Here is a 24,001-nt window from a genome sequence, read left to right on the forward strand (position 1 = left end):
TTTTCACATTTTTTACCTAAAACTGCACAGATCTGCGTGAAACGTTGCATGCACACTCCCTAGAGGCCAAGGACAAACCTTTGACCTGCATTTTCCGCATCTGCCTTTTATAGCGCCACCAGGAGGCCGACTTTTGTAAAACACATTTTTTTATATCACTCCTCCAGATTCTGTCCAAAAATCTCACAAATCGTTACACAGTATCTCTATGGTCATGTGTTCAAGTCGGATCTGTCCGATATTTTGGCTAATTGGCTATAATTGGCTTTCACAGTTTGCAAGATTGCCCCGTTTTGAACAAAAGCCATCAAATCATGAACGCAGCATGCAATGTACGTGAAATCTTTCACACATTTTCTTACTAGGCTGAGGAATATATCCCACCCTTTTCACATTGGCCTGTTATCACCAACAGGTTGATTTTTGCTAAACACATTTTTGGAACAAAATGCCTCAAATCATCCAATTGCCATCAAAGGCGTATGAAGAAATGGCACCCTTTTCACATTGGCCTATTATAGCGCCACCAGGAGGCCACAACCTGACCTGGCTTGGTGGAGACCTGTGCCCCGAGGGGCACTTTTTCTAGTTTACTATGTTTTCTTATTGCTATGTTTTGTGTTTTTTATGTACTTCTGTTGTAAAGTGCACAGAGACCCCGTGATTTTGTAGGCTACTATAAATAAAAAATAAACAGGACTGAACTGAAGATCTTACTGTACCGGGTGCCGTTTACATTTCTGACAAATAAAGTATAAAATCAATAAAAAAAAGACAAAAAGATTGGTCTGGTCACGTAGTCAGAACATTTATTTATCAATAATAAAATACCAAAACAATAGAAATGGGCTTGACAATGTCATTAATAAATTGTGCAGTGTCTTTGTTGAGAAGTGTGCAGTCAGTGGGAATTTGATTGTGTATTATCATTGCCATGGCATCACATTCACACTAATAACATCACAGTAATGATAAAAAGGTGTTTTCTCTTTTGTATTATATTTAATTTATATGTAATGGCTATATTAAACATAATGTGATACGGTGTGTCCGTCCTGTGATTAAATAAATAAATAAATCTTAAAAGTCCTCAATTCAAAAGACATTAGGGATGGAGAACTTTGTGTGTTATGTTTCATAGTGGCTGCCAGTGCTTTGGGACTCTCGAGAGTCCACTCCGGTAAAACAAAAAGAAGCAAAAAAAGAAGAATCAGGGGGAGAAGGGGAGAATGTGAACATGAATTAGCAGCAGACTTCAGGAATAAGCTTGTGTCCCATTTTCTGGAGATTCTGGAAACGTTACTGTCGGGTAGCTTTCATTCACTGAGGCCCCTTTTCCACCAATAGAACTTTGATTCTATAGAACTGGTTCTGTTCTTAATTTCTTATGATGGTTTATGTCATCTGCATCTTCCAACGTGAATAGTGACACGCTCACTTTTTTTCCCACTTGAGGGCAAGAAGAAGTATTTTTTTGGTTCCAGTTACGAACCAACTTTTAGGGATTTAGGAACACATTTGGTTCAAAATTAAGCCGGGGAAAAAAAGCACAGAACCAGTTCAACCCTGGTGGAAAAGTGTCCTTTTTTCTGTATCATTGCTTCCGTGCGTTAGGATTCTTCACTCTTACTCCGTGACTTTGTCTCCTGTTGCTCCCTCCATGCAGAGAGCACCTCGTCGTCCTCGGCCTCGGCGAGGGCCCGAGCTCTGATTCTCTGTCTCGTCTGCGCTATGAAGGCCTCCACGTCCTCCTCCTCTGTGTCCGCTTCGGCTTCCACTCTCCTGTTTGGTCTCGCTTCCGTCTCTGTGCCTTCTTCATGATGCCGCGAGAGGTGGCCGTACTTCCTCTTTGTGGATAAGTCACTGTAGCCGCCGTCCGTTCCTTCGCCGCCCTCGTCGGGCAGTGCGCCGTAGGACCTGCCCGCTCGCCCGTAGCCGCGAGAGAACCCGTTTGAGGGTGGCGACTCCGCGTCCAACGGCGTCCTCCGGTAAAGCGGCTCGGGGCTCGACCTGTATCGGGACCTGCCGCCGCCATATCCCTCTTCCTCCTCCTCTTCGATGGCGTACGAGGCTCTCCGGTTCGAGAAGCCAAACTCGGAGGCGGAGGCGTCGAGGTCGTCGTAATAAGGGTCCTCCGGCGGGTCGGCCTCCGTTCCGTCCGTCGGCTTCCTCGGGGGAGGCCGGACGCTTCTCAGCCAGTCATCGATGTTGGTCTCCTTGCCTTTCTCCAGGGCCGTGCTGAGGTTCAGGCACCCGGACAGGCCGTAGGAGCGCTTCGGTTTCTCCACCTTCTTCTTCGCCTCCTCGAGGAACTCCTCCTCTCGCCTCTTCCTCTCGTCCGCCTCCTCCTCGTCCTCGTCCTCCTTCGGCTTCTTCTTTTTGTAGAGCGTGCTGCGCTTGTTGTCCTCCAGGATCTTCTTCTTCTCGTAGGTGGCCATCTTGTCCCTGAACTCGGACTTGATCTCCTTCTCCATGGAGTCGAGCTTCTTCAGGTCCACTTGGTCCTGGAAGAGGCTGAAGAGAGGCACGCTGGTGGTGGTGATCTGCTTCTTCTTGGACGCGACGCTGGTGGAGTCCAGTGTGGATCTCACGCCTGAGGAGGCGCTGGAGAATCTGCTCCCGGAGAGAACCGACTCGGCCCGGCCGCCTGCCGCGCGAGCGCGGGACAGATCGCTGGCGTAGGAGGGCGCGCCGCTGAGCACTGAGCGTCTGTCGTCGCCGCCGCGACCCGAAACCACGCTGGACGCGCCTCCTCCTCCGTAGCCGAGCACCGACCCGGCGCTCGAGGGGGGAGGAAGGCTCATCATCTCGTTCTGTCTCTGCACGAGCGTCTCTGAGACGACGCTGGCGATCCAGTTCTGGATGCTGGCCAGGTTGACCATGGGCTCTCCGCCGGGGCCCATAACAGTGGGCACCGGCAGTATGGGACAGATGGGGGGCGTGGGCCCCGCGGGATGCGCCGAGCGGACGCTGCGTGCCTGTGACACCGAGGAGATGTTGGAGGACCTGCCGCTCAGCATGGACACGTTGTCGTCGTTATTGTTGGCGACGCTCGGCGGGCCGGTGGCGACGCCTGCGCCGGCCCAGAAGGCGGACAGCGGGATGGCGCTGCCGCCGCTGACGCAGCTCTCCGACTCCCAGCCGCCGCACATGGACTGGCTCTCCTCCAGGTTCTTCCGTGAGCGCTCCATGACCTCCTCGCGCCGCTGCTGCCGCCTCTTGGCCTTGCCCGAGTCGTCGACGACGCGGCTCATCTCCAGGACTTCGTCCTTGTTGCCGTCCTCACCCAGGCGCTTCTGCTGCTTCAGCTTCCACGTCTGGTAGGCCGTCATGTTGACGTCTTCCAGCGACGGCGAAGGGCGCGCCTCCGTCTCGCCACTAGCCCCGCTGAGCCCCGACACGACGCTGCTTCCGTCGCCGTCCTCCCCTTTCTTGTTCCAGCCGAACTGGATCCTCTTGACGCGCCAGCGCTCCAGCGGCGTCAGCTTCTCCTTGTTCTTCTGGCAGAAGTTGTACATGGAGGAGGAGTCCGACATGATGCTGGCCACCTCGTCGTCCATCCTCCTGTGCGCCGCTCCACCCGGCCCGCCGGGGGCGCCGGCGTCGCTCTCGCTCTCCTCCTCGAGGTCTTTCTTGCGGTAGCGGGCGGCCGCCTGCTCCTCGATCTCCCTCAGACGCTGCTTCCAAAGGTCGGCGTAGCTGGTGCAGCTGGAGGTGGAGTCAGAATAGGGTTTAAGAGGTTTCATTTTAGTTTAGCTTTCGTTCATTTTTACATTTTTGTTTTAATTTCAGTTAGTTGCAATTAGTTTCTACAGTGGATTTGCTAGTTTTTTATTAGTTTTAATTATTTGAAAATGGTAATAGTTTTAGTTTTATTAGTGTTAGTTTTAGCCAGGTGCTTGAAAAGCATCCTGGCCTACATTCACTACTACCTCTAGTAGCGACCGTAGTAGACACCTTTTCATGATTGGCTGCCTCGTCTCTAGGCTGCATCTAAGCCAATGGGAGACTTACCCATAAAACCCATACTCTGAACGCCATAACGTGAAGCCGTGATCTGAGGCAGAGGCTGCGGCACACAAACTGATTATACTGTAGATGCCCATAAACGACAGCTTTCTGCACCTGGCCGTTATGACTCTCGGTTATTTGTTAAACAAGGTGCCATATGGTGGTGCAGACCGCTGGTGTAATACTGGTACAGTCGAATAGATTAAGATTTCATATCCCAAAATCTTATAAATTGACAAAAACTAAAACTAAGGGCATTTTGTCTATCATTTCTGTTCGTTACACTATAAAGTTTAAATTAGTTTAATTCAAGTTTTTATTTATTTTAGTTATTCTTTTTTTTTATTTTAGTTTCCGTAATTTCGTTAGTTTTCGTTAACTCTAATAACCTTGAGGTGGACGCGGCTTCCGACGGGGGTCCGCGGCGGTTGCGGCGCTTCACCCGCTCCTTGACGGCGCGGACGTCCTCGCTGGTGATGCTTTCCAGGTCGCCGCCGTCGGCGTCACTCCTCGCCGCCCCCTTCCCTCCCAGGAGCGAGTCCAGGTCGTCCCCCTCCGCCTCGCTGTTGAGCTGCGCCTCCCACCACTCATCACTCTGGTACTTCTCGTTCCGCCGCTGCCACTCGCGGATCATGCTGCCCACGCCATCCTCCTCCTCGTCTTCTTCGCCGCCTTCCCCCCCGCCGCTCTCCCTCGACACGGGCAGGGCGAGTTCCTCGCCGACGACCTCTGTCGATCCTGCCGGGTTCTCAGCCCTAGCCCGGGCCGCGATCATCCCGCTCTTGAGCGCGGCGGCCGCCGCGGAGCTCGCCACGCTGCTCATGAGGCTAGCGGTGTCGTCGCCCTCCTCCTCCATCATGATGGAGTGAGCCTTCACGCCCACCATGCTCTGCTCCTCGTCCTCGTCGGTGTCCTCGTCCTCTAGGAATGGGACCATATGAAAATGACAGGTCACTATTATTGTGGCGAAAATAATTAGCCCTTCGCCTTTCACCCACCCCAAAAGCGATTGTCCCATGCCAATCCAAATAGTGAATAGCAACCGTTGCTAAGGATGGCAAGCTTTCGTCACCTCATAACTGTCAGTGTTATTTGAATGGCTGTGTTTGTGTTTGTGTGTTGTTGAACACATAGGCCTAGAGCAGACAGCTCTCACCCCCTATACCGGGAATATGAATTCCTGCCATCCGGCCAATGGTTAAAGACCCCTGTTACAAAAACAAACAGGTACAAATTTTCATTCATACCTACCTCCATCCGAGCCATCAACAAGGGAAGCAGGAGGAGGTAGATGTAGTTACACTCGGTGCACTTTATATTTAATGTAACATTTGTATCTTGTGATAATGTATACGTATGTCTGTTGTTATGTATGTTGTACTGTTTGTAATGTCTTTGAGAGCTTTTATTATCTGCTGTAAAACGAAGTGCCCAGTTTGGGACATATGAATAAACTTGACCCTTGACCTTGACCTTGACCTACACAGCTTAACATTTGGGTTTTATGTCACAAGAGGCCAACTGATTTGGTGCTACTCGTGATGTCATAGGTATCTCCCTACTTTGTATAATCCCTCCCCCTCTTCAGTTCCAAATTTGCATTGTCTTTGGAGACTGTGGGAGGGGAGGGGCCTTATTATAATGAGTCAAAGATGTGGGAGGGGAGTAAAATTTACAATTTAGGCATTTAGCAGACGCTCTTAATCCAGAGCGATTTACATTTAGCAAGAACAAAAGCATGGGAGTAGCTGGGATAAGGGTGTGCCGGAGAATATAATTTGCATACACAGCACCCCCACCACATTGTGGTACTGCAGCTAAAACTGCTTTAGAAGCCAGACAGAAATGGCATGGACTGGTTAACGGTATCAGAGTGGTGATTTAGGCTCAAACCATTAGAAATAGGCCTACATTTGAGGGACATTTGCTGTTCTGTAATTTTGCTGTTCTGTAATGTGACATGTACGTAGTATATGTAGTATTGAAGTGTCATTTTATTTCTGCCTCTTCGCCAGTTCCCACTTGTAAAAGAGACAGTCTCAATGTGTTTTTGCTGGTTAAATAAAGGTTAAAAAATATATATATTATAATATTAAAACAGTTTTAAAATGCATGTTGTGGTTCCTTTTAAATCTCCACGATACGATTATCCTGATCGTTTCCTATCATGGTGAATAATGATTATCGTTCCATCTCCCTACCGTCCTCTTCGGGTTCGACCTCGCCGAAGATGCGTGCGCGGGCGCGCGCGTCGATGACGGAGCACTGGCTGAGGGTGTCGTCGTCATCGTCCCGCTCCTCCATCAGCGTCTCGTTGAACTCGCGCAGCTGCTTGAGGAAGCCCTCGTTGGGGCAGATGGCCCTCTTCTTCCGCAGGGTGCCCAGTGCCTCCATGATGCTCATGCTGTGGAAGATCATCAGGTAGGCGGCCACCAGGACGGCCGAGCGACTCACGCCCATCATGGAGTCCACCAGCACCTTGCCTGAGATGAGAGGACAATTAACATGACATGAAATTAAATCACGGCCATGTCAAACACCTCAGTGTCAAATGGTTTCAAGAGGCAGTAGTGGAAAAAGTACTCAAATGTTTTACTTAAAGGTTTCATGACATTCATTTTCATTGATTTTCATTTTTAGTTTTTTCGCTTTTAGGCTTTATGACCTCAATTACACGCAAACAACCTGAACCTGGAACATTCAGTGGATTTTCTGTGGTCTGGGATTTTCTGTGAAGCCTTTTGAGCTGCAATGAAAACACAGGAAAATCAGAGCACTTGTTTGAGCCAGAAACCCCCAGACCACAGAAAATCTACTGAATGTTAAAAGTTCAGGTTTTTTGGGGTGCAATTGAAAAAAAAAATATATTACAAAAACTTTTTTTTAATGTCACAATCCTCTAATTAGGTGCCATCACCGCCATCTGGTGGCTGAATCTATACTCGAAGACCGCCACCATTCATTTCAACAGAGAACCGTCTTATTTTGAAAGCCGTTTCACTCGGAAACGGAGAAACAGGAAGTGTAAAATCGCTACGTAACATGTCCGACGCATGTTATTTAATTCACCCAAGAGCCGCAAATCAAGCTCGTTTTGATCAAAAACGCAGCCTGGAAGATATTGAAACAAGTGATGGGAGATTAATCGGCAAACACATCGGTATCGGCCAATTTTAGTTGTTTTTAGATTAATCGGCATCGGTTCGATTAATCAATCGGACCAGTCCGATTAATCGGTCTGTCTTTACAGATAAACAAGCCCAAAGTAACAGCTTGAACAGAGCTACAAGCTAACAATATTAAATATAAAGGTATTAAAGTTAAATCTGACTTTCCTAAGCCTGCAGTGCAGACACCCTGTTACATGTATTTGTCAGAATGGACAAAATTATACAAATTTTCAATACAGAATGAGATCATATCGACATTGGTAATATCGGTTATCGACCATAACAGCAATTAATTATAGCGGAAATTCGATATCGGCCAAAATGTCTCATCGGCACATCCCTAATTGAAACGGTTGAAAGCCACTGCAGTACATGAGGTCAGTGCATGCAGACAGACAGATCTCCAACACCAGTACATGAGGTCAGTGCATGCAGACAGACAGATCTCCAACACCAGTACATGAGGTCAGTGCATGCAGACAGACAGATCTCCAACACCTTTATGTGTGAGCAGGGCCTCGTCCAGGAACTCGGCCGTGGTCCTGAAGTGCGGGGAGATGTCGGAGTCTGGGAAGTCGTCGACCTCGATGCCCAGGTACTGGATGCCCGCGTAGAAGCTGGCTCCCGTGTACACCCCGGTGCCGTGTGCGGCGTTTATGATGTGCGTGATGCCCATCCGCTTCAGGCGAGCTTTGTTGACCGCCACCGATCTGAAACAAAACGAGACGCGCGAACCACCGTCAAATGAGCCGCGCTGTACAAGGACTGTATCGTCACCTCCTCAAGCTAATGACCAACGTCATTTTTTTGAGGAATGTAGGCCTAAGTCAGCTCCTCATGACACTGGCCACCTCTGGTCAAATCGCCACAGTCCTAATTGAAAAGGATCATGCTGATCCCGCTCGTGACTTAGGCCAAAATAAGAGTATGACTTAGGCCAAAATAGGCTTTTTTTTGCCTAAGTCAATGGTTTTGTGACGTACAACAGAGGTTCCCAACCACTGGTACGTGTACCTGTGCTGGTATACGGGACATGTCCCACTGATACGCGAGAATGGAATCCCAAGTTCTCCCGACCGTGAATCTATAACCGTGCGTCACTAGGATGATATAACAATGATATAACATTATGTTGTGATATCAATAATATAGCAGCGGGTAGGCTACTTGAGGCCAGTCAATTGTCTTCTGTATTTTGGTACGATGATTTTTCGGCGAGGCAACAAGTCATGGGACTATTTTCAGGGGGATTGTCATGGATCAAAGGCGCAAATACGTTGGCGTATGCTCCAAAATTAATTAAACAATACCGGCAGTCACGGTACATGTCATATTTTAATATAAAGCGTGGAAGTTAAGAAATTCCATAACTTCCACAATATAAGTAGGCAACAAAGTCTTATGCACACCTGATAGGCTCAGAGACGATGCGTAGGCAGGGCTCAGTCAGAGTATAAAAAAAAAAATCACAAAAAGTACACAATGACCCGCACTTGCAATATGAACACTTTTATGACCGAAACGTTGCTTAATACAAGTGTTCATATTGCAAGTGCAGATGGTGTGCGGGTCACTATGTACTTTTTGTGCATTTTCTGAATACATTTTACAAGAAGTAGAAGTTCTAGAAGTGAAACTTCTTGTAAACCGATTCTACAAGCTCACAACACGTTGTGAGCTTGGATAGCTAAAGAACTCGATTATTATTATTGAATGTATTGTCATCGACTCACTTCTCGGCGATGAAGATGTTGGGCCAGACCTCGTCCACGGGGTTGAGCGGCGCCTCCAGGCGGTCCTGGACCATGGCTCTCTGGATGTCCATCACGCAGGGCGTGTTGTAGGGGCTGCGGTCGTCGATCATGTCCTTGACGCGGTTGTACAGGTCCTCCACCATCAGCTGCTCGGCGCTCTCCAGCATGGACTCGGGCACGGAGTCCACGCGCACGCCGCGAGGGGGCAGCTCTGTGGGGCGATCAGAATGTACTTCAAGTACCAAAACGTAGAAAGTGCTCGTTATATATGCAGGAGAATGTCTCATTTCAAGTTTCCAAATGTATAAAAATGTTTTGAAAATAGCCAATCTACAAGCTATTATAATGGCCAAAATGTACAGTAAATGTACAGTACAGCTGAAGTGGTTACTGTATGTTTTGTAATAATGATCAAAATCTACAAAGTAAGTAAAGTTTTCAAATAAATGTAGTGGAGTAAAAGTAATTGTACTATTACTCCACTACATTTATTTGAAAACTTTACTTAATTTGCCTCTGAGATGTAGTGGAGTAGAAGTAAAAGTACTGGAAATCGGAAATAGTAAAGTAAAGTACAAATACCTCAAAATTGTACTCAAGTACAGTACTTAAGTAAATGTATTTAGTTACTTTACACCACTGCATGGGTCATCAATATGTCCGTATACACGGACAAATGTGTCCGTGCAAAGACTTGGTCTTGTCCGTGCCAAATTTTAGATCCTTTTTTACACACCATTATGCTCTTATTGTCTCCACCAGGCCGAAGGCATGGGGAGAGAGTATGTTTTGCACTCCGTCCGTCCGTGTGTCCGTCCGTCCGTCCGTCCGTCCGTCCGTCCGTGTGTCCGTCCGTGTGTCCGTCTGTGAACAGCTAATCTCTGGCACCGTTGGCTTGATCGCAGCCATACTCTGCACACACACTCCCTGAATGCCAGAGCTGAACCTCTGCCCCAAAGTTTTCACATTGGCCTGTTATAGCGCCACCAGGAGGCCGCTTTGTGCAAAACAAATGTTTTGACAGTACACCTACAGATTTTGTCCAAACATTACGCAAATTGGTACACAGTCTCTCTAGAGCCATTCAACGAAACCGGTCTTTCAGATTTTTCAGACTCCATCCTGATTGGCTAAGATTGGCTTCCAAAGTTCGCAGGAGTGCTCCGTTTCAAACAGAATGCTGCAAATCATGAACACATGGTGTGATTTCCGTGAAATTTTGCACGCACATTCCCACTAGGTCGAGGAAGAAATGCCACTTCAATATTTTCAACTCAGCCTCATGGTGGCGCTATAACTGGCCGATTTGTGTTTTACCTATAACTGCACCGATCTGTGTAAAACCATGTATGCACACTCCCTAGAGGCCAAGGAAAAACCTTTGCCTGGAATTTTTCACATCTGCTCTTTATAGCGCCACCAGGAGGCCGACATATGTAAAACACATTTTCTAATATTACTCCTTCAGATTTTATCCAAATGTCACGCAAATCGGTACACATGCTCTCCATAGTCATGTGATCATGTGATTTGTTTGATTTCTCATAATTATCCATCCTGATTGCCTACGATTGGCTTCTAAAGTTTTCAGGAGTAACACACACACACACACACACACACACACACACACACACACACACACACACACACACACACACACACACACACACACACACACACACACACACACACACACACACACACACACACACACACACACACACACACACACGTTTATATTACTCCTAAACATTTTGCCAAACATCACACACAATCCTATCCTCCTGGTGGAGACCTGTGCCCAGAAGGGCACTTTTTCTAGTTTTGATCATAACTTCATAAGACCCAATTACTGAATGCCAAGTCTCCAGGTTTTCTTCAGAATATGTATGACACACTATGGCATATTAGGAGTCCAACTAGCACTAGTGGTTCTCAAATGTTTTATTTGCAAGGACCCCCTTAACTCTGACAAATGGAACCCATACGGGGTCCATTTGGTTCCATTTGAACACTGTCAGAGGTACAGACCTGCTATGGTCATTCAGGCCTATAGCTCTTGGAGATGGAACATGCATTATACATCAAGCAGTGTGCGGCTAATATACCCGCAATCATGCGAGAACAAACGGTTGACCGTAATGACATACTGCCGCGTCAGAAATCATTTCATCAATCAGCGCAGCTCCAGGACATCCGTCCTGGAGGAAACCTTAACTTGCAGCAATCACGTACTGCGTTCAAACACGTTGGGATTAGTACGACCGACCGACCGGGACGCGGCAGCCATTGCGATTCTAAATGCAGAAGCATGCACCGTACAGGCCTGTTACTAAGCAATGAGGAGTCTTAATGATTCATGGGGCTTGGAGTCGCCTGGGGCCCCCACTAATACAAAATAAATATATATAAAAGGTCCTGCTGAGGACTAGCATATGAGGATACTAATCATGAGGACAGCACATAAGTGTCCGCCTGTCCGGGTAGCTCAGTCGGTAGAGCTCTTGCCTTTGGATCACATTGTCATGGGTTTCGATACCGGGCAACGGCCAACCCAGCGTATTGAGTAGCACGGCTTGGGTGCGGCACGTTGTGTGGTAAGTACTGGGAGCTGATGGTAGGTGTGGCGCGCCACCTCAGCATCCAACTCTCAGGGGTCTATATAGACACTGTAACGGGAACTGTTACAGTGTCTATATAGACACTGTATACCGACAATAAGCGACTCCCAACCTTGCACATATCTGCTCACACAGAGCGCTTCATCTTGTTTTCACTATCCCTTAAAAAAAAAAAAAAAAAAAATCAACAAGCTGATTTTTATGCTATTACTAATAAAACACATTTTGAGGACCCCCTGGAACCCCCATAAGGACCCATGGGGGTCACCGGACACCACTTTGGGAACCATTATACACTATCCTATATGGACTTTTGCATCTGAATACCAGCTCCTTTTCTGCGTTCACACGGGCAGATGCAAAAGATACAAAGATGCAAAGCTACAGTGTATTTGTAGCTTTTGTAGCTTTTGCAGCAACTACAATTCTGCATCTTCATGTCGCCGTTTTCCATGGACAATGAATGGTAGACCGTAGCTTTGCATCTGCCCGTGTGACCGCAGCATTCTACCTGTGGCCCTATGTAAGTGCCAGGCTCTATGATGCTGTGTGGCCCTTCTCCACCAGTAGGGTTGAAATGGTTCGGTTAGTTTTTTCCTGCGTAATATTATTGAACCAGCTCAGAGTGCTTCCACTGAAAATTAATTGGTTCAGAACCCTTAACGTTGGTTTGAAACTGGAACCAGAAAATGGCCGTTGCATGGTTCCATGAAAGCGCCATGGTTCCAAGGATCTGGAACGGAACCAGTTCTAGAACCGTGGAAAAGGGGCCTGTATAAAAGCAACACCAAATTAACTCCACAGGTGTGAATAATGGTGTTGTGTTGTTAACCCATTTAGGACTGAGGCCGATTCTAAAAAAACGTCTTCTAAATCCTGACCTGAAAACCTGAGGTTTTCTGGAAAAACTCGAAATAAATCTGCTATATGCCATACATAACAACAAGAACACCAAAAGGGGTTCCCGTCTTGAAGGGTATAATAACACAATGGGTTGCTTGCAGCCTTCAAGCAGTTCAATCGTTAGATATCAATAAGTAGGCCTACTGTACCTGTGTGTGCAGTTTGTGAACAAAGCCCTAAGACAAAGACACCTGTTGAATATTTGCTTATTGGAAATAGGAATTCACCGGCTTCCTTTAGTGATTGTGTTTACTCATTAATGAATGAAGGAATTAGTTAATTTATTCAGTCATTTATTTAATTTGCTGGCTCTACTCACGCTCGTTGATGATCTTTTTGGCAGCGATGGCTGACGACAGGTGGATGGGTTCCATGTAGATACTGTCGGCATCAGAACCAGAGATCATGGAGAACCTGGACTCTGATAACATAGAGAGACTAGAGAGAGAGAGAGAGAGAAAGCAAGAGGCTAAAAAGATGTCTCACAATACAATTATAATGATATAATACTTTTTGCATCTTTGTAAATCATAACTTTTCATTGAAAGTAATTTGTAATCTGTCACATACACTGATCAGGTTTTTTGGGACCGATCCCGATTGTTTTTCTCACAATCGGCCGATACCGATCTTGTGCGTAAGGGGAAAATTTTAATATTTCCAAAGTGATTATATGTCAAAATCTATGTCAAAACTGTTCCTGTGTATGTGTGGGGGAGGAAGGGGAGAATGTTTAGGCCTGTCACAAAGATGCAAAACGATATACTATATAATCTACATACACACACGCGCACGCACACACGCACACGCACAGTCTCTTACTTGGGGGAAGCACAGCGGAGGTAATGTGATTGGATGTTCTTGACATCGGCACCCTCCCCCTCTTCTTCTCCTCCTCCTTCTCCGCCTCCTCCATCTTCCTCCTCCTCTCTCCTCGTCTCCCCTCCGTTGGGCACCGTCTGGTCCCCGGGATCCACGTGCTCACACGGCGACGCCATGGCAACCGGGATCCCTCCTGTGTCGTACTTGGGACTTGTGTGTGTGTGTGCGTGTGTGTGTGTTGGATGGTTCAGGGTAGTAATTCCTGTAATTCAACAAATTACAGATTGAAACGTGAGGTGAAGATGAAAAAAACAGACATCACACCAAGATAGTTCACTCTCCCCAAAACAGTGTGGTACAGTCAAGAGCCATCTAATAGAAGAGTTGCGATATTGAGGGGGAAGAAAACAGCACGGTCACGTGGTTCATGTACTCGCACGAGCCCATAGACTCCAATGCATTCCGTAAACTTCCGGTTGTCCCTATTTGAAGCCTTCAAATAGGGACAAACCAATAGAAGTCTATGTAGAAGAGCCGCCATTGGACTGAAGCCCCATGAAATGAACGGAGTTTGCGTAACTCTGTCTATACTCTATGGCTCTGGGTACAGTGAGGCTAACATGCTGTACATGATACTGTGCATAGTTTGTTCTCGCCAGTCATATTGTCCCTACTTTCATGAGCTCTTTGGTCGGCAGAGATAAAAATGGAGTGTATAGGATATTTGGAACCACAAAATTCAACATAGCTCATATTCTTGGACGTATTGTCATTACTGGCTGGCCGCCCATGTGGTCAGGTAGCTAAATATCTCCGAGACGCTCTTGGAAATATACCACAGGAGAGCAAAGAAAGAAAGCTAAAGCCTTTATACCAGTAACTGGATAAGCCTTGTGACACATGCTAAATGCTAATCAGTAAGAACAATTCAATCCTCATTGTCATATAAATGGTATCACACCTAGCAGTCAAAACAACAGTGAAGGTTATAATAGCACTAGTGGGGAAAATGAATAGGTTTTCAGACCATATGCTGTTGGTTGTCTGATTGTGTCAAACAGTGGTGGAAAAACTACTGAAATGTTTTACTTATAAGTACAAGTATCAATACTGCAATTTAGAAATACTCTGTTACAAGTCCAGCATTCAAAATGTACTTAAGTTAAAGTACCAAACTAGAGAGTACTCATTATGCTTCACAAGTTTTCAAATGTATAAGAATGTTTTTGAAAATGGCAGATCTACAAGCCCATAATGTGTCCCATTGCAACACATTTTGAGCTTGTGGATGTGCAATGTTTTGTAATAATAGGCTAATCAAAATCTACAAAGTAACTAGTGGCAAAAGTTTTCAAGTAGTGGAGTAAAAGGACAATATTTGCCTCTGAAATGTATAGTGGAGTAGTAAAGTAAAAGTATTGGAAATTGGAAATGTACTTTCCACCACTGGTGTCAAAGTGTGTGTGTGTGTGTGTGTGTGTGTGTGTGTGTGTGTGTGTGTGTGTGTGTGTGTGTGTGTGTGTGTGTGTGTGTGTGTGTGTGTGTGTGTGTGTGTGTGTGTGTGTGTGTGTGTGTGTGTGTGTGTGGAGAGGGGGGGGCAATACCAGGCCCTGAGAGCTACAAGTAGTCTATATTTAGCCTCACGGGCGACAGCTGCCCCAAGACACAGATCAGGCAATGTAGATAGTGGTACAACAGTTTGAAAAACAGAGCCTCAAAACAGCACACAGACCCCCTGAAATCTGCCCAAAAACAAGCTCCCCAAAACATCACAGGAATAAAAACACATCACTCTGTCCTCTTACCTGCGTGGCTGCGTCCGATGTGTGCGTTTTGTCCGTCAGGGCCTTTGTCCGCGTTGACGTCGAGTCGCACATGAGACAAGGGACCTAAAGTTAGAGTGAGTGACCGTCACCTACCATGCCCCCCCTCTGACTAGACCCACCCTCCGCAGCAGCACCCCCCACCCACTTTCTGGAAGCCTCCCCTCTCATGACACCCTGGCTGCCGTGGTAGGGTCAAAATAAAGCTGACTCACACAATGTTTGTCAGTCACCCAAACGTATGACTAGTTGAGCTTGAGACCAGATTCTACAAATTTCTTCTAAATCTGGACAGCTTTCTGAATGACAAGGACCCCCAAAACAAATTCTGTATTTGGCCGCCGTCCCCCATCTCAAAATATTTTATTCCAGGGACTCGCCCGAAGCAGAGATACGAGTAAAAGATGTTCGCTGTGAAATAATATATACTATATTCAAAGAAATTGTGTATATTTTTCAATAGCTAAAGTATAAAATAATGGTTAAAGTGGTTAAAAGCTAAGGTGACACAGATAAGATGGAATAATAATAATAAACATCTTTTGAAAATAGCCGATCTACAAGCTCACAATGTGACGCATTGTGAGCTTGTAGATCGGCTATTTTCAAAAGGTTGAAATTTATATAGAGCTGAAGTGGTTAACAAAAGCAACAAAGTAGTTAGTAACTATAAGTTTTCAAATAAATGTATATATTTGCCTCCAATATGTAGGGGTGCACGATTATGAAATTATGACCGATATCCGATCGCCGATTAATTGCAGGGTCATATCTGCCGATACCGATTCTGACCGATTCCGATATTATACAGAGGACCACAATGGAAACAAGCTTAGGCCCTATAGGGGCTTGGCCCTAAGCCTATTAATAAAGTATTCAATCAATCAATAAATAGTATTATACTCTTTTCCAAGTGTCTGTTTTCACAACTGAATGACTACTGAAGGAGATGAGTACACAAATTAAATGTAGATTTTATTTTATGCTGGTGAAAACCGATTAAATAATCTGTATTATTTTGAGACCGCTCCGATACCGAGGCCGATATGGCCTATTCCGATTACGCTACCGATTAATCGTGCATATACTAATATGTAGTGGAAGTAAAAGTACTGAAAATTGGAAATACTAAAGTACAAATACCTCCAAATTGTACTTTAAGTACAGTACTTAAGTAAATGTACTTATAGTGACTTTACACCACTGATTTGAATGGATTGAGGGCAGGCTATAGCCTTTTGTCTATAGAGAGCTCATTTGAATGATGTATAAATTAATTAAAACAATTTGACTTCTGACAGGAGGATTAGGATTTTCACCCATTATCTTAATGACAGATTAAAATGCCATTCCCTAATATGGGATTTTTAATTAAATGGTAAGAAAACGCCCGTCGAAGCCGCGACACCAGGAGATGAAACGACAACCCCATATAGATCAACTATTTGAAAATAGCCGGACTACAAGCTCACAATGTGGCACAATGCGACATGTTGTGAGCTTGTAGATCTGTTAAACTTTAACATTTAACATAACATTATTCTGAAGAGAACCTGGAGACTTGACATTCAGTGATTGGGTTTTACCAATATGTCTGTGTATGCCTGTACGGACATAGATGACCCCTGGCCTGAATGCGACAAAAACTATAACAAAAAGCCATGAATTCAAGTCTCCATTAAATCAATAGACAAAAATATATAATTTTGGGTGAACTATCCCTTTAATTTGTTCAAACGTTTGATTACCCCAAAACAGAGGACTCACGCGTCCGTCCGTCCGTCCGTCCGTCCGTCCGTCCGTCCGTCCGTCCGTCCATCCGTCCATCCATCCGTTCATCCGTCCAACCGGCCATCCATCCATCCGTCCGTCCATCCATGAGCTTTGGCGCCCCCCCACACACCTCTTTCTCCTTCCGCCAAAAATAGCAGTCGGTTTTCGCGAAACTTGGCAATATATGGTACAGAGATATGCCAAACTGTGAGCTATGCCAAACCCATTGGCCATTGGCCAATGGGTGGCGCTATAGCACTCAATTAAACTTTGGACCTTTTAATGCTTCAGATATCTCACTCCAGAATGGTCTCAATTTGGGGCATGTCCAGAATATATGAGTATGATTCCAATTAGAGCTGGGACTCGATTAAAATTTTTAATCTAATTAATTAGAAGCTTTGTGATTAATTAATCTCGATTAATCGCATTTTAATCGCATATCAATATTCAACCCGAGAACAGTGATAAACCTTTTTTTTCAAATGTTTTTTTGGTATCCCAGTGAATCAATGAATAGTGACTACAGGATACCACTCATTTTCAACATTTTACTGTCATTAATATTCCTTAGAGCCAGGGGCGGCAGGTTCCTATAACGGCAGTGGGTGCCCCCCGCCCCGCCCCACCCGCCACCCCCGCCTCCCTTTGTCTGGGTGTTGTCAGACAACAACACCCAGACTGCTGCTGCTGCGAGGGGGGGGGGGGGGGGGCTGCTCCTCCCCCTGCAAGCCGTGCAAGGCATGCAGCAGCCTAATGAGCCTATTCAGTACTAGAAATGCGCCCAGTGAGAAACGTTCCGCCGTGAAAAAAGAAAGTGCGATTAAATGCGTTAATTTTTTTAACGCGTTAATTTTTCTGTAGTTAATTAATCTCAATTAACGCGTTAAAGTCCCGGCCCTAATTCCAATATGTGCTCCACAGCCCCTCCAGCATCTATTCGAGTGATTTGGACCCATTTTGGCCACTATTTGAGGCGTCCTGAAAAATCTAGATATTACTTTCCATTTAAATTCTCTCCATGTATTGGAGTTGGTTACCAGGTGCAAATTGGTCCCTTCCATCGAGACTTTTAAATCTCACCTACAGACCCACCTTTATACCTTGTCTTTTAACCCCGCTTGAGTTCCTTCGGTCCTTGTATATGTTTTGTTTCACTGTGACGCTGTTGCTTTTCTGTGATGTGTCTCAGTTGTTTTCACTGTTTGTACTTCTTGCTTCTCGCTGTTGTTGTTCTGTGTGGTAGCTATAGTGTATTTGTTTTTATTTTCTCCTGTACAGCACTTTGTAAACACTTCTATGTTCACTTCCCATTGTTGTTGACGCTCTGTTGTTTTTGTCTCTCTACTTGTATTTTATTTCCTTGTTTTATTGTGAATAATTGTATTTTATTTCCTTGTTTTATTGTGAATAATTGTAAATGTATGCAAAGTTGTTTGTGTGTATAATATATTCTATGAAAGTGTGAAACAGCTGAGGTTGTGTGGAAAAAAAACTAAAAAGCAGTTGTAAGAATTATGTATGTTTATAATTCTGTGAAGTTGCCCAAACTGAAATAAAAACAACGTAAAAAAAAATCTATCTCCTCCCGGGATCTTTGATCAAAATGCACGAAACTTGCTACAGGTGAACTTTGGACCAATATCTAAAAAACAGTGTCTCGCTTTTGTTTTTAAGTTTAAAAGTGACATTTTTATGAGATGAAAATGGCAGTTTTATGAAAATTCTTTAATTGACTCATCAGGAGTCACATCTGTCACTCTTGTTCACCCAGGACAAAGGAACTGGAGGAAAGCAACCTTTTTATTTCAGTTTGGGCAGCGGTGGCCGAAAGGATAGCGGCGCGGTCTAGATACCGGAAGGTTCCCAGTTCGAACCAGCCGTCCGACACGTTAAAATTACCACCGCTGAAATGCCCTTGAACAAGGCATCAACCACTACGATGAAATGTGTTCTATGAGCAGGGCCTGGCTGGAAACAAGTTCTTGAGCTTAGCCCAGATACCCTGGGTAAATATAGATTTCATTTCATTTCATTTCATTTCATTTCATTTCATTTCATTAACCTAATCAACAATGAAACTACAATGATGATCGGTGATCAACTCAGGAACGACATTTGCATAAGGTTGCAGCTAGAGGTGGGACCCAGAAAGTGGGAGGGCCAATCCCAGCTGACACCCACACTATATACACTCAAAGAATTCCTGGCTCATTTCATTACCTTTTCTCACCACGCCAGAGGGAGCTCCCAAGCATTAAAGTCTGTGGAGAAACATCTACTTTTCTAGACTAGACCCACTGACCCTGCACGCATGCCTGCCTGTGTAGGTCTGGGAAACTGCAGCCTGACTTTTGATTAACTATTTGTAGGGGTGAAGCAGCCCGTTACTGAGGCTATAGCAAGTTTTCCTGTCTGAAACTAAAGTCTAGACTAGAGGGAAGTTCTAGCTTTAGATTGAATTCACCACAGACACATTCCTTTTAATAACTTGGGAGCAGCCGTGCTTCTACATCTACAGTCCTCCAGAACCACCCAAAGACCCACGGAGGAGATTCCAGGACGGCCACACAAATATCGACTTTCTACAACTCAGGTCAGTTCCACCTCCCACTCTCGTCTGTATGCAGGCCCGGCGCCACGAGGCCTGTAAAATACTTTCTGTTTGTTTGTAGCAGCATGTTTCGAGTTGTTATAACCAGTGCTGCTAGTGAATATCACTGCCAAATATCACTAGAAAACCAATCCAGCACAAAAGGTAGTTTTATATTTTATTATTGACATTATTACAAAATGTATGTATATTTTTTAGGGGTCAAATAGGTCTGGTTGAGGGGTCAAGTACCCCCTTTGACCCCTAAAAAATATATATACATTTTGTAATAATGTCAATAATAAAATATAAAACTACCTTTGTGCTGGATTGGTTTTCTAGTGATATTTGGCAGTGATATTCACTAGCAGCACTGGTTATAACAACTCGAAACATGCTGCTACAAACCAAAAAAAAGTATTTTACAGGCATGCAATGAACATCTAACATGCATCATGGCCATCTCCCATCTGGAAAGAACAGGAAGTACGACATTCCTGAGGCACAGGCATTTCAACACATGTTAATTCGGATCAACATGACATGATTGTCTGCCATTGGGGGAGGGGTGCTATTGATGCAGTGGATCAGAGATGATTGTCTGCCATTGGGGGAGGGGTGCTATTGATGCAGTGGATCAGAGAGAGTGGCTAAGTGGGCTGTGGACTATTGTGGACCCAGACACAGTTCACTTAATGCAGCCTGCAGGTTAATATCGGAATACTGATATGTTATTGATTTCAGCTGTTACAATTCCAAACATGCAAACATGACCTGCTTGAATTACTTCAGTCTATATTAGTAGCTTAATGACTAGTACTAGTCTTTTTTATGTCCAATGTATTTGCATTTCAGTTCATAATCATAAAGTTAACATAAATAAAAAAGATTACATTTCAGGATTCCAATTAAAAAAAATAGGTGAAAATAATTCAGGATTCCAATTAAAAAAAAGCAGATCTACAGGCTCAAAATGCATCACACTGCGACACGTTTTGAGCTTGTAGATCAGCTATTTTTGACTATATGCATTGTGGCCCTCTGGAGTGAGTTTGAAATATAGTGGCCCTCTCCATCATCAAAGTTGCCCACCCCTGCCCTATCCAATGTTTTGTTTTGTAGCCTACTGCTGATGTTGGCAAATGGCAATAATAGCACAGTAAAGATGATAATAATCTAATATGATGCGTGTAGTTCTTTATAGATCTAGCCTCTTCATTTGTATCTCAAAGTGCACCAGATTGAAGCATTTCATCGCAAATTAAAAAATATATATCTGGAGCCCAGGGGGGCAAGACCCCCCCGCTATCATTCTAATCTTGCATAGGACCACCTGAGTCCTACAACTGGCACTGCCTGCTTGATTTAACAACGCAATATGATATTTCTTTGCCCCCTCAAAAATCTCAATTGACCCCTCAGTCATTTCATCCTGTAGCCGGCCCTGTGTGCATGTCTTTGATATTGAAATACTATTTTTGATATCTCTGCTGTCCGGAGGAAACCTCATAACTCCAAAATGTTCATTTTTAAGGAAATTAAAAATATGTATTTTTTTTTAATAATTCAAATTTAAGGAAATTAATAAAACCTTATGTTTTTTTTTACACAATGCAATACTGCCATATCAAAGTTGGTGTTGTGACATTAGATATTGTCAATAGAGCACGAAGTCTGACGTCACTTTCAGTGGAGGGCGCCAGTACACAGGTTCATGTATTTTTTTATTTGCATTGAAATCCCCATAGGGCGATTTTAGGTCGCTTCATATAAGAACTGTGTTTGAAAAATAAACCGATCATCCCAGCCTTTGTCAGGGGGGTGGCTGTGCATCGTTAATGATGTCCATACATACAGCCAGTTTCTGGAGAAAATGGAATTAATTTGGCCGCAAAAGCCTTGAAACTACATATGAAAGCAATGTCGCTGCTAATATACGTCACGCCCAGCTGTCAACACATTGCGTTCCTGAGATTCCTCGTTGACGTAAGCTCAGCTGGCGGTCACGGTGACTCGACTCGACTCAATAAAAAAATTAAAAAAGTAATTAACATGTCAGTTTATGTTGTGCGACGGGCAGCTGCAGCCACCCCGCCTACCCGGAAATGTAGTCTCTGGGTTGTTTGACTCGTTTCTAACGCTTATTTTGTTACTCTTTGGTATACTCTTGGGTATATTTGTAGATTACCACCTTCAGTCGATGCTTCATATCCATATGAGTGAAAAGGCCGGGATGATTGGTTTATTTTTCAAACACAGTTCTTATATGAAAAGATCTAAGATCTTTCAATGCAAATAAAAGTACACAAACCTGTGGACTGGCGCCCTCTACTGACAGTGACGTCAGGACTTCGGTGCTCTATTACTTGCATGAGAAGGAGAGAGGTGGTGGAGTTAGCTGTTTTAGCAGATAGTTTGAGGGTCCAATGGAGTTAAGAGATGTTGTCCAATGCGTTTTTTACTACTTTCCAGGGCTCGAAATTAACTTTTTTACTTCGTAGCACTGGTGCTCCCATTTTCAGAATGAAGGAGCACCAGAAAATAATTAGGAGCACCCACCAAAATGTAAAGAGCACCAATATGTAATCGATTTTTCGATGGTTCCCAAACGTTTTCATGTCAAGGACCCTCGAATTGACACGCATTAGCCCCGCGGAAAATATATGCCAGGGACCCCCATAAAGAAGATTTTTACAGCTCTAGCAGTGATTTTCAGCCATTTTCATTTCAAGGGCCCCCGGTTTGACCTGAATTAGGCTACCGTCCCCCATTTCTATCTCTGGGACCCCACTGTATATTGCAAAATCAAAGTTAATTTAACTCGGTGTACAAATGTACAAGGAAATTGGTATACCCATAGTATGTACACCATTTGGTTCCTAACTATCATTTAGCTGAGGACCCCCTGTAACTCCCTCAAGGACCCCTAGGGGTCCCCAGACCCCACTTTGGGAACCACTGGCCTACAAGCCAGTTGGTATGAGAGATGCTATATTTGTTTAAGAAGCGCCAATAAACCATTTGAAAATAGAATACGGTAATTAAATTCTAAATTCTCTCCCTCTCTCTCTCTTTTTAAATGGGCAGCATGAGATTTCATCTGTCTTGTTTTCACTTGCCGCTTCCAGATGCAGGGACCAGTTTGTTATTTTCATAACATCATTAATTTACATGTCTAAAGTGTGTGTTGCATCAGACATTCCATTCAATGGAACTCTTTTGTTCTCACAAAGGAGAGGTGAGAGAGGTCAATCACCTCAGCTGCAGGCCAATCAGCCAATTCATGTCCACAGGAGATTTTGGAGAGGGAGAGCAGAACACAGAGATATTTCTTAAAAAAAAAGTCATAACTTCTGACAGGAATGCACTAGAAACTTACTTTTTTTTGACATGCTCAGAAATGTATGCTCTACAAGTCGGATTAAATCATCTCGCGGGACGGAAGCGGCCCGCGACCGTTTTGGTCGCGATCGTTTTGGTCGCTCTGTAGCAATGATTTGAAGTGGCACTGGTGCTCCTAATTATATTTTTAGATCGCACAGATTAAAATTCAGGCGCATTTGCGACCAAAACGGTCGCAATTTTGAGCCCTGCTACTTTCCATTGGTTCAATATTTTCGAAACACACAGACGTTAAGAGTGTTCAATACTCAATAGCACTGATTTATGGAGGGAAAAAAAAATCAAAAATTGAGTTATGCGGTTTCCTCCAGACAGCAACAATTTACAATTTACAATTTAGGCATTTAGCAGACGCTCTTAATCCAGAGCGACTTACATTAAGCAATAACAAAAGCATGGCATACATCACATATATATGTGATGTATTCCCATGCTTTTTGTTCTTGCTTATTGTAAGTCGCTCTGGATTAAGAGCGTCTGCTAAATGCCTAAATTGTAAATTGTAAATATAAACAGTAGTTATCATGAATCATGCGTAGACTAAGAACGTAACAGTGGAGTATCTATGTAAACTATACATACTATACTATATAATATATTATACATGTGTACTATAAAGTGCTATGACTACATAAAGTGCAATTCTAGAGCTGTCTACGTAACAAGCTATAAGTCTGTTTAAAATACTATCTAAGTCTACATAATGTGCTATCTAAGGGGCTAGGCTAGGGCAAGTGCTACGGGCCATGGTGGAGTCTGAAGAGGTGGGTTTTCAGACTACGGCGGAAGATTGGGAGTGAGGCTGCAGTTCTGACTGCGATGGGAAGTGCATTCCATAGTTTTGGAGCCAGAAGGGAGAAGAGTTTGGGACGTGTGGAGCGTTGTCCCGGCGTTTTTAGTGAAGGTACCTCCAGCTTCCCTGCGTTGGCTGATCTGAGTGCGCGGGAGGGTTTGTAGGGTACGATCATACTTGTGAGATATGGGGGGGCCATGCCTTTTGTTGCTTTGAATGCCAGCATCAGAGTTTTGTATTCTGTGCGGGCAGCGACCGGGAGCCAATGGAGGGAGCGGAGAAGGGGGGTGACGTGTGAGAATTTTGGCTGGTTGAAGACCAAGCGGGCTGCGGCAT

The 24,001-nt window shown here is 44.6% G+C and overlaps 1 protein-coding gene across 1 annotated transcript; it reads right to left on the minus strand.

Moving 5' to 3' along the window:
• Positions 1-792: 792 nt before the first annotated feature.
• dusp27 (dual specificity phosphatase 27) lies at positions 793-15,191 on the minus strand. The gene is made up of 8 exons (XM_079495565.1): positions 15,087-15,191; positions 13,282-13,543; positions 12,779-12,897; positions 8,915-9,146; positions 7,680-7,891; positions 6,213-6,494; positions 4,401-4,932; positions 793-3,708 (listed from the first exon to the last, which is right to left on the minus strand). Exons 2-8 carry the CDS (start codon positions 13,455-13,457, stop codon positions 1,611-1,613), a joined length of 3,651 nt encoding a protein of 1,216 aa, XP_079351691.1. The 5' UTR covers positions 13,458-13,543; positions 15,087-15,191; the 3' UTR covers positions 793-1,610.
• Between the last annotated feature and the right edge of the window lie 8,810 nt (positions 15,192-24,001).

Source organism: Electrona antarctica (assembly GCF_951216825.1).
Source record: "Electrona antarctica genome assembly, chromosome: 24".
Taxonomy (NCBI): Eukaryota; Metazoa; Chordata; class Actinopteri; order Myctophiformes; family Myctophidae; genus Electrona; species Electrona antarctica.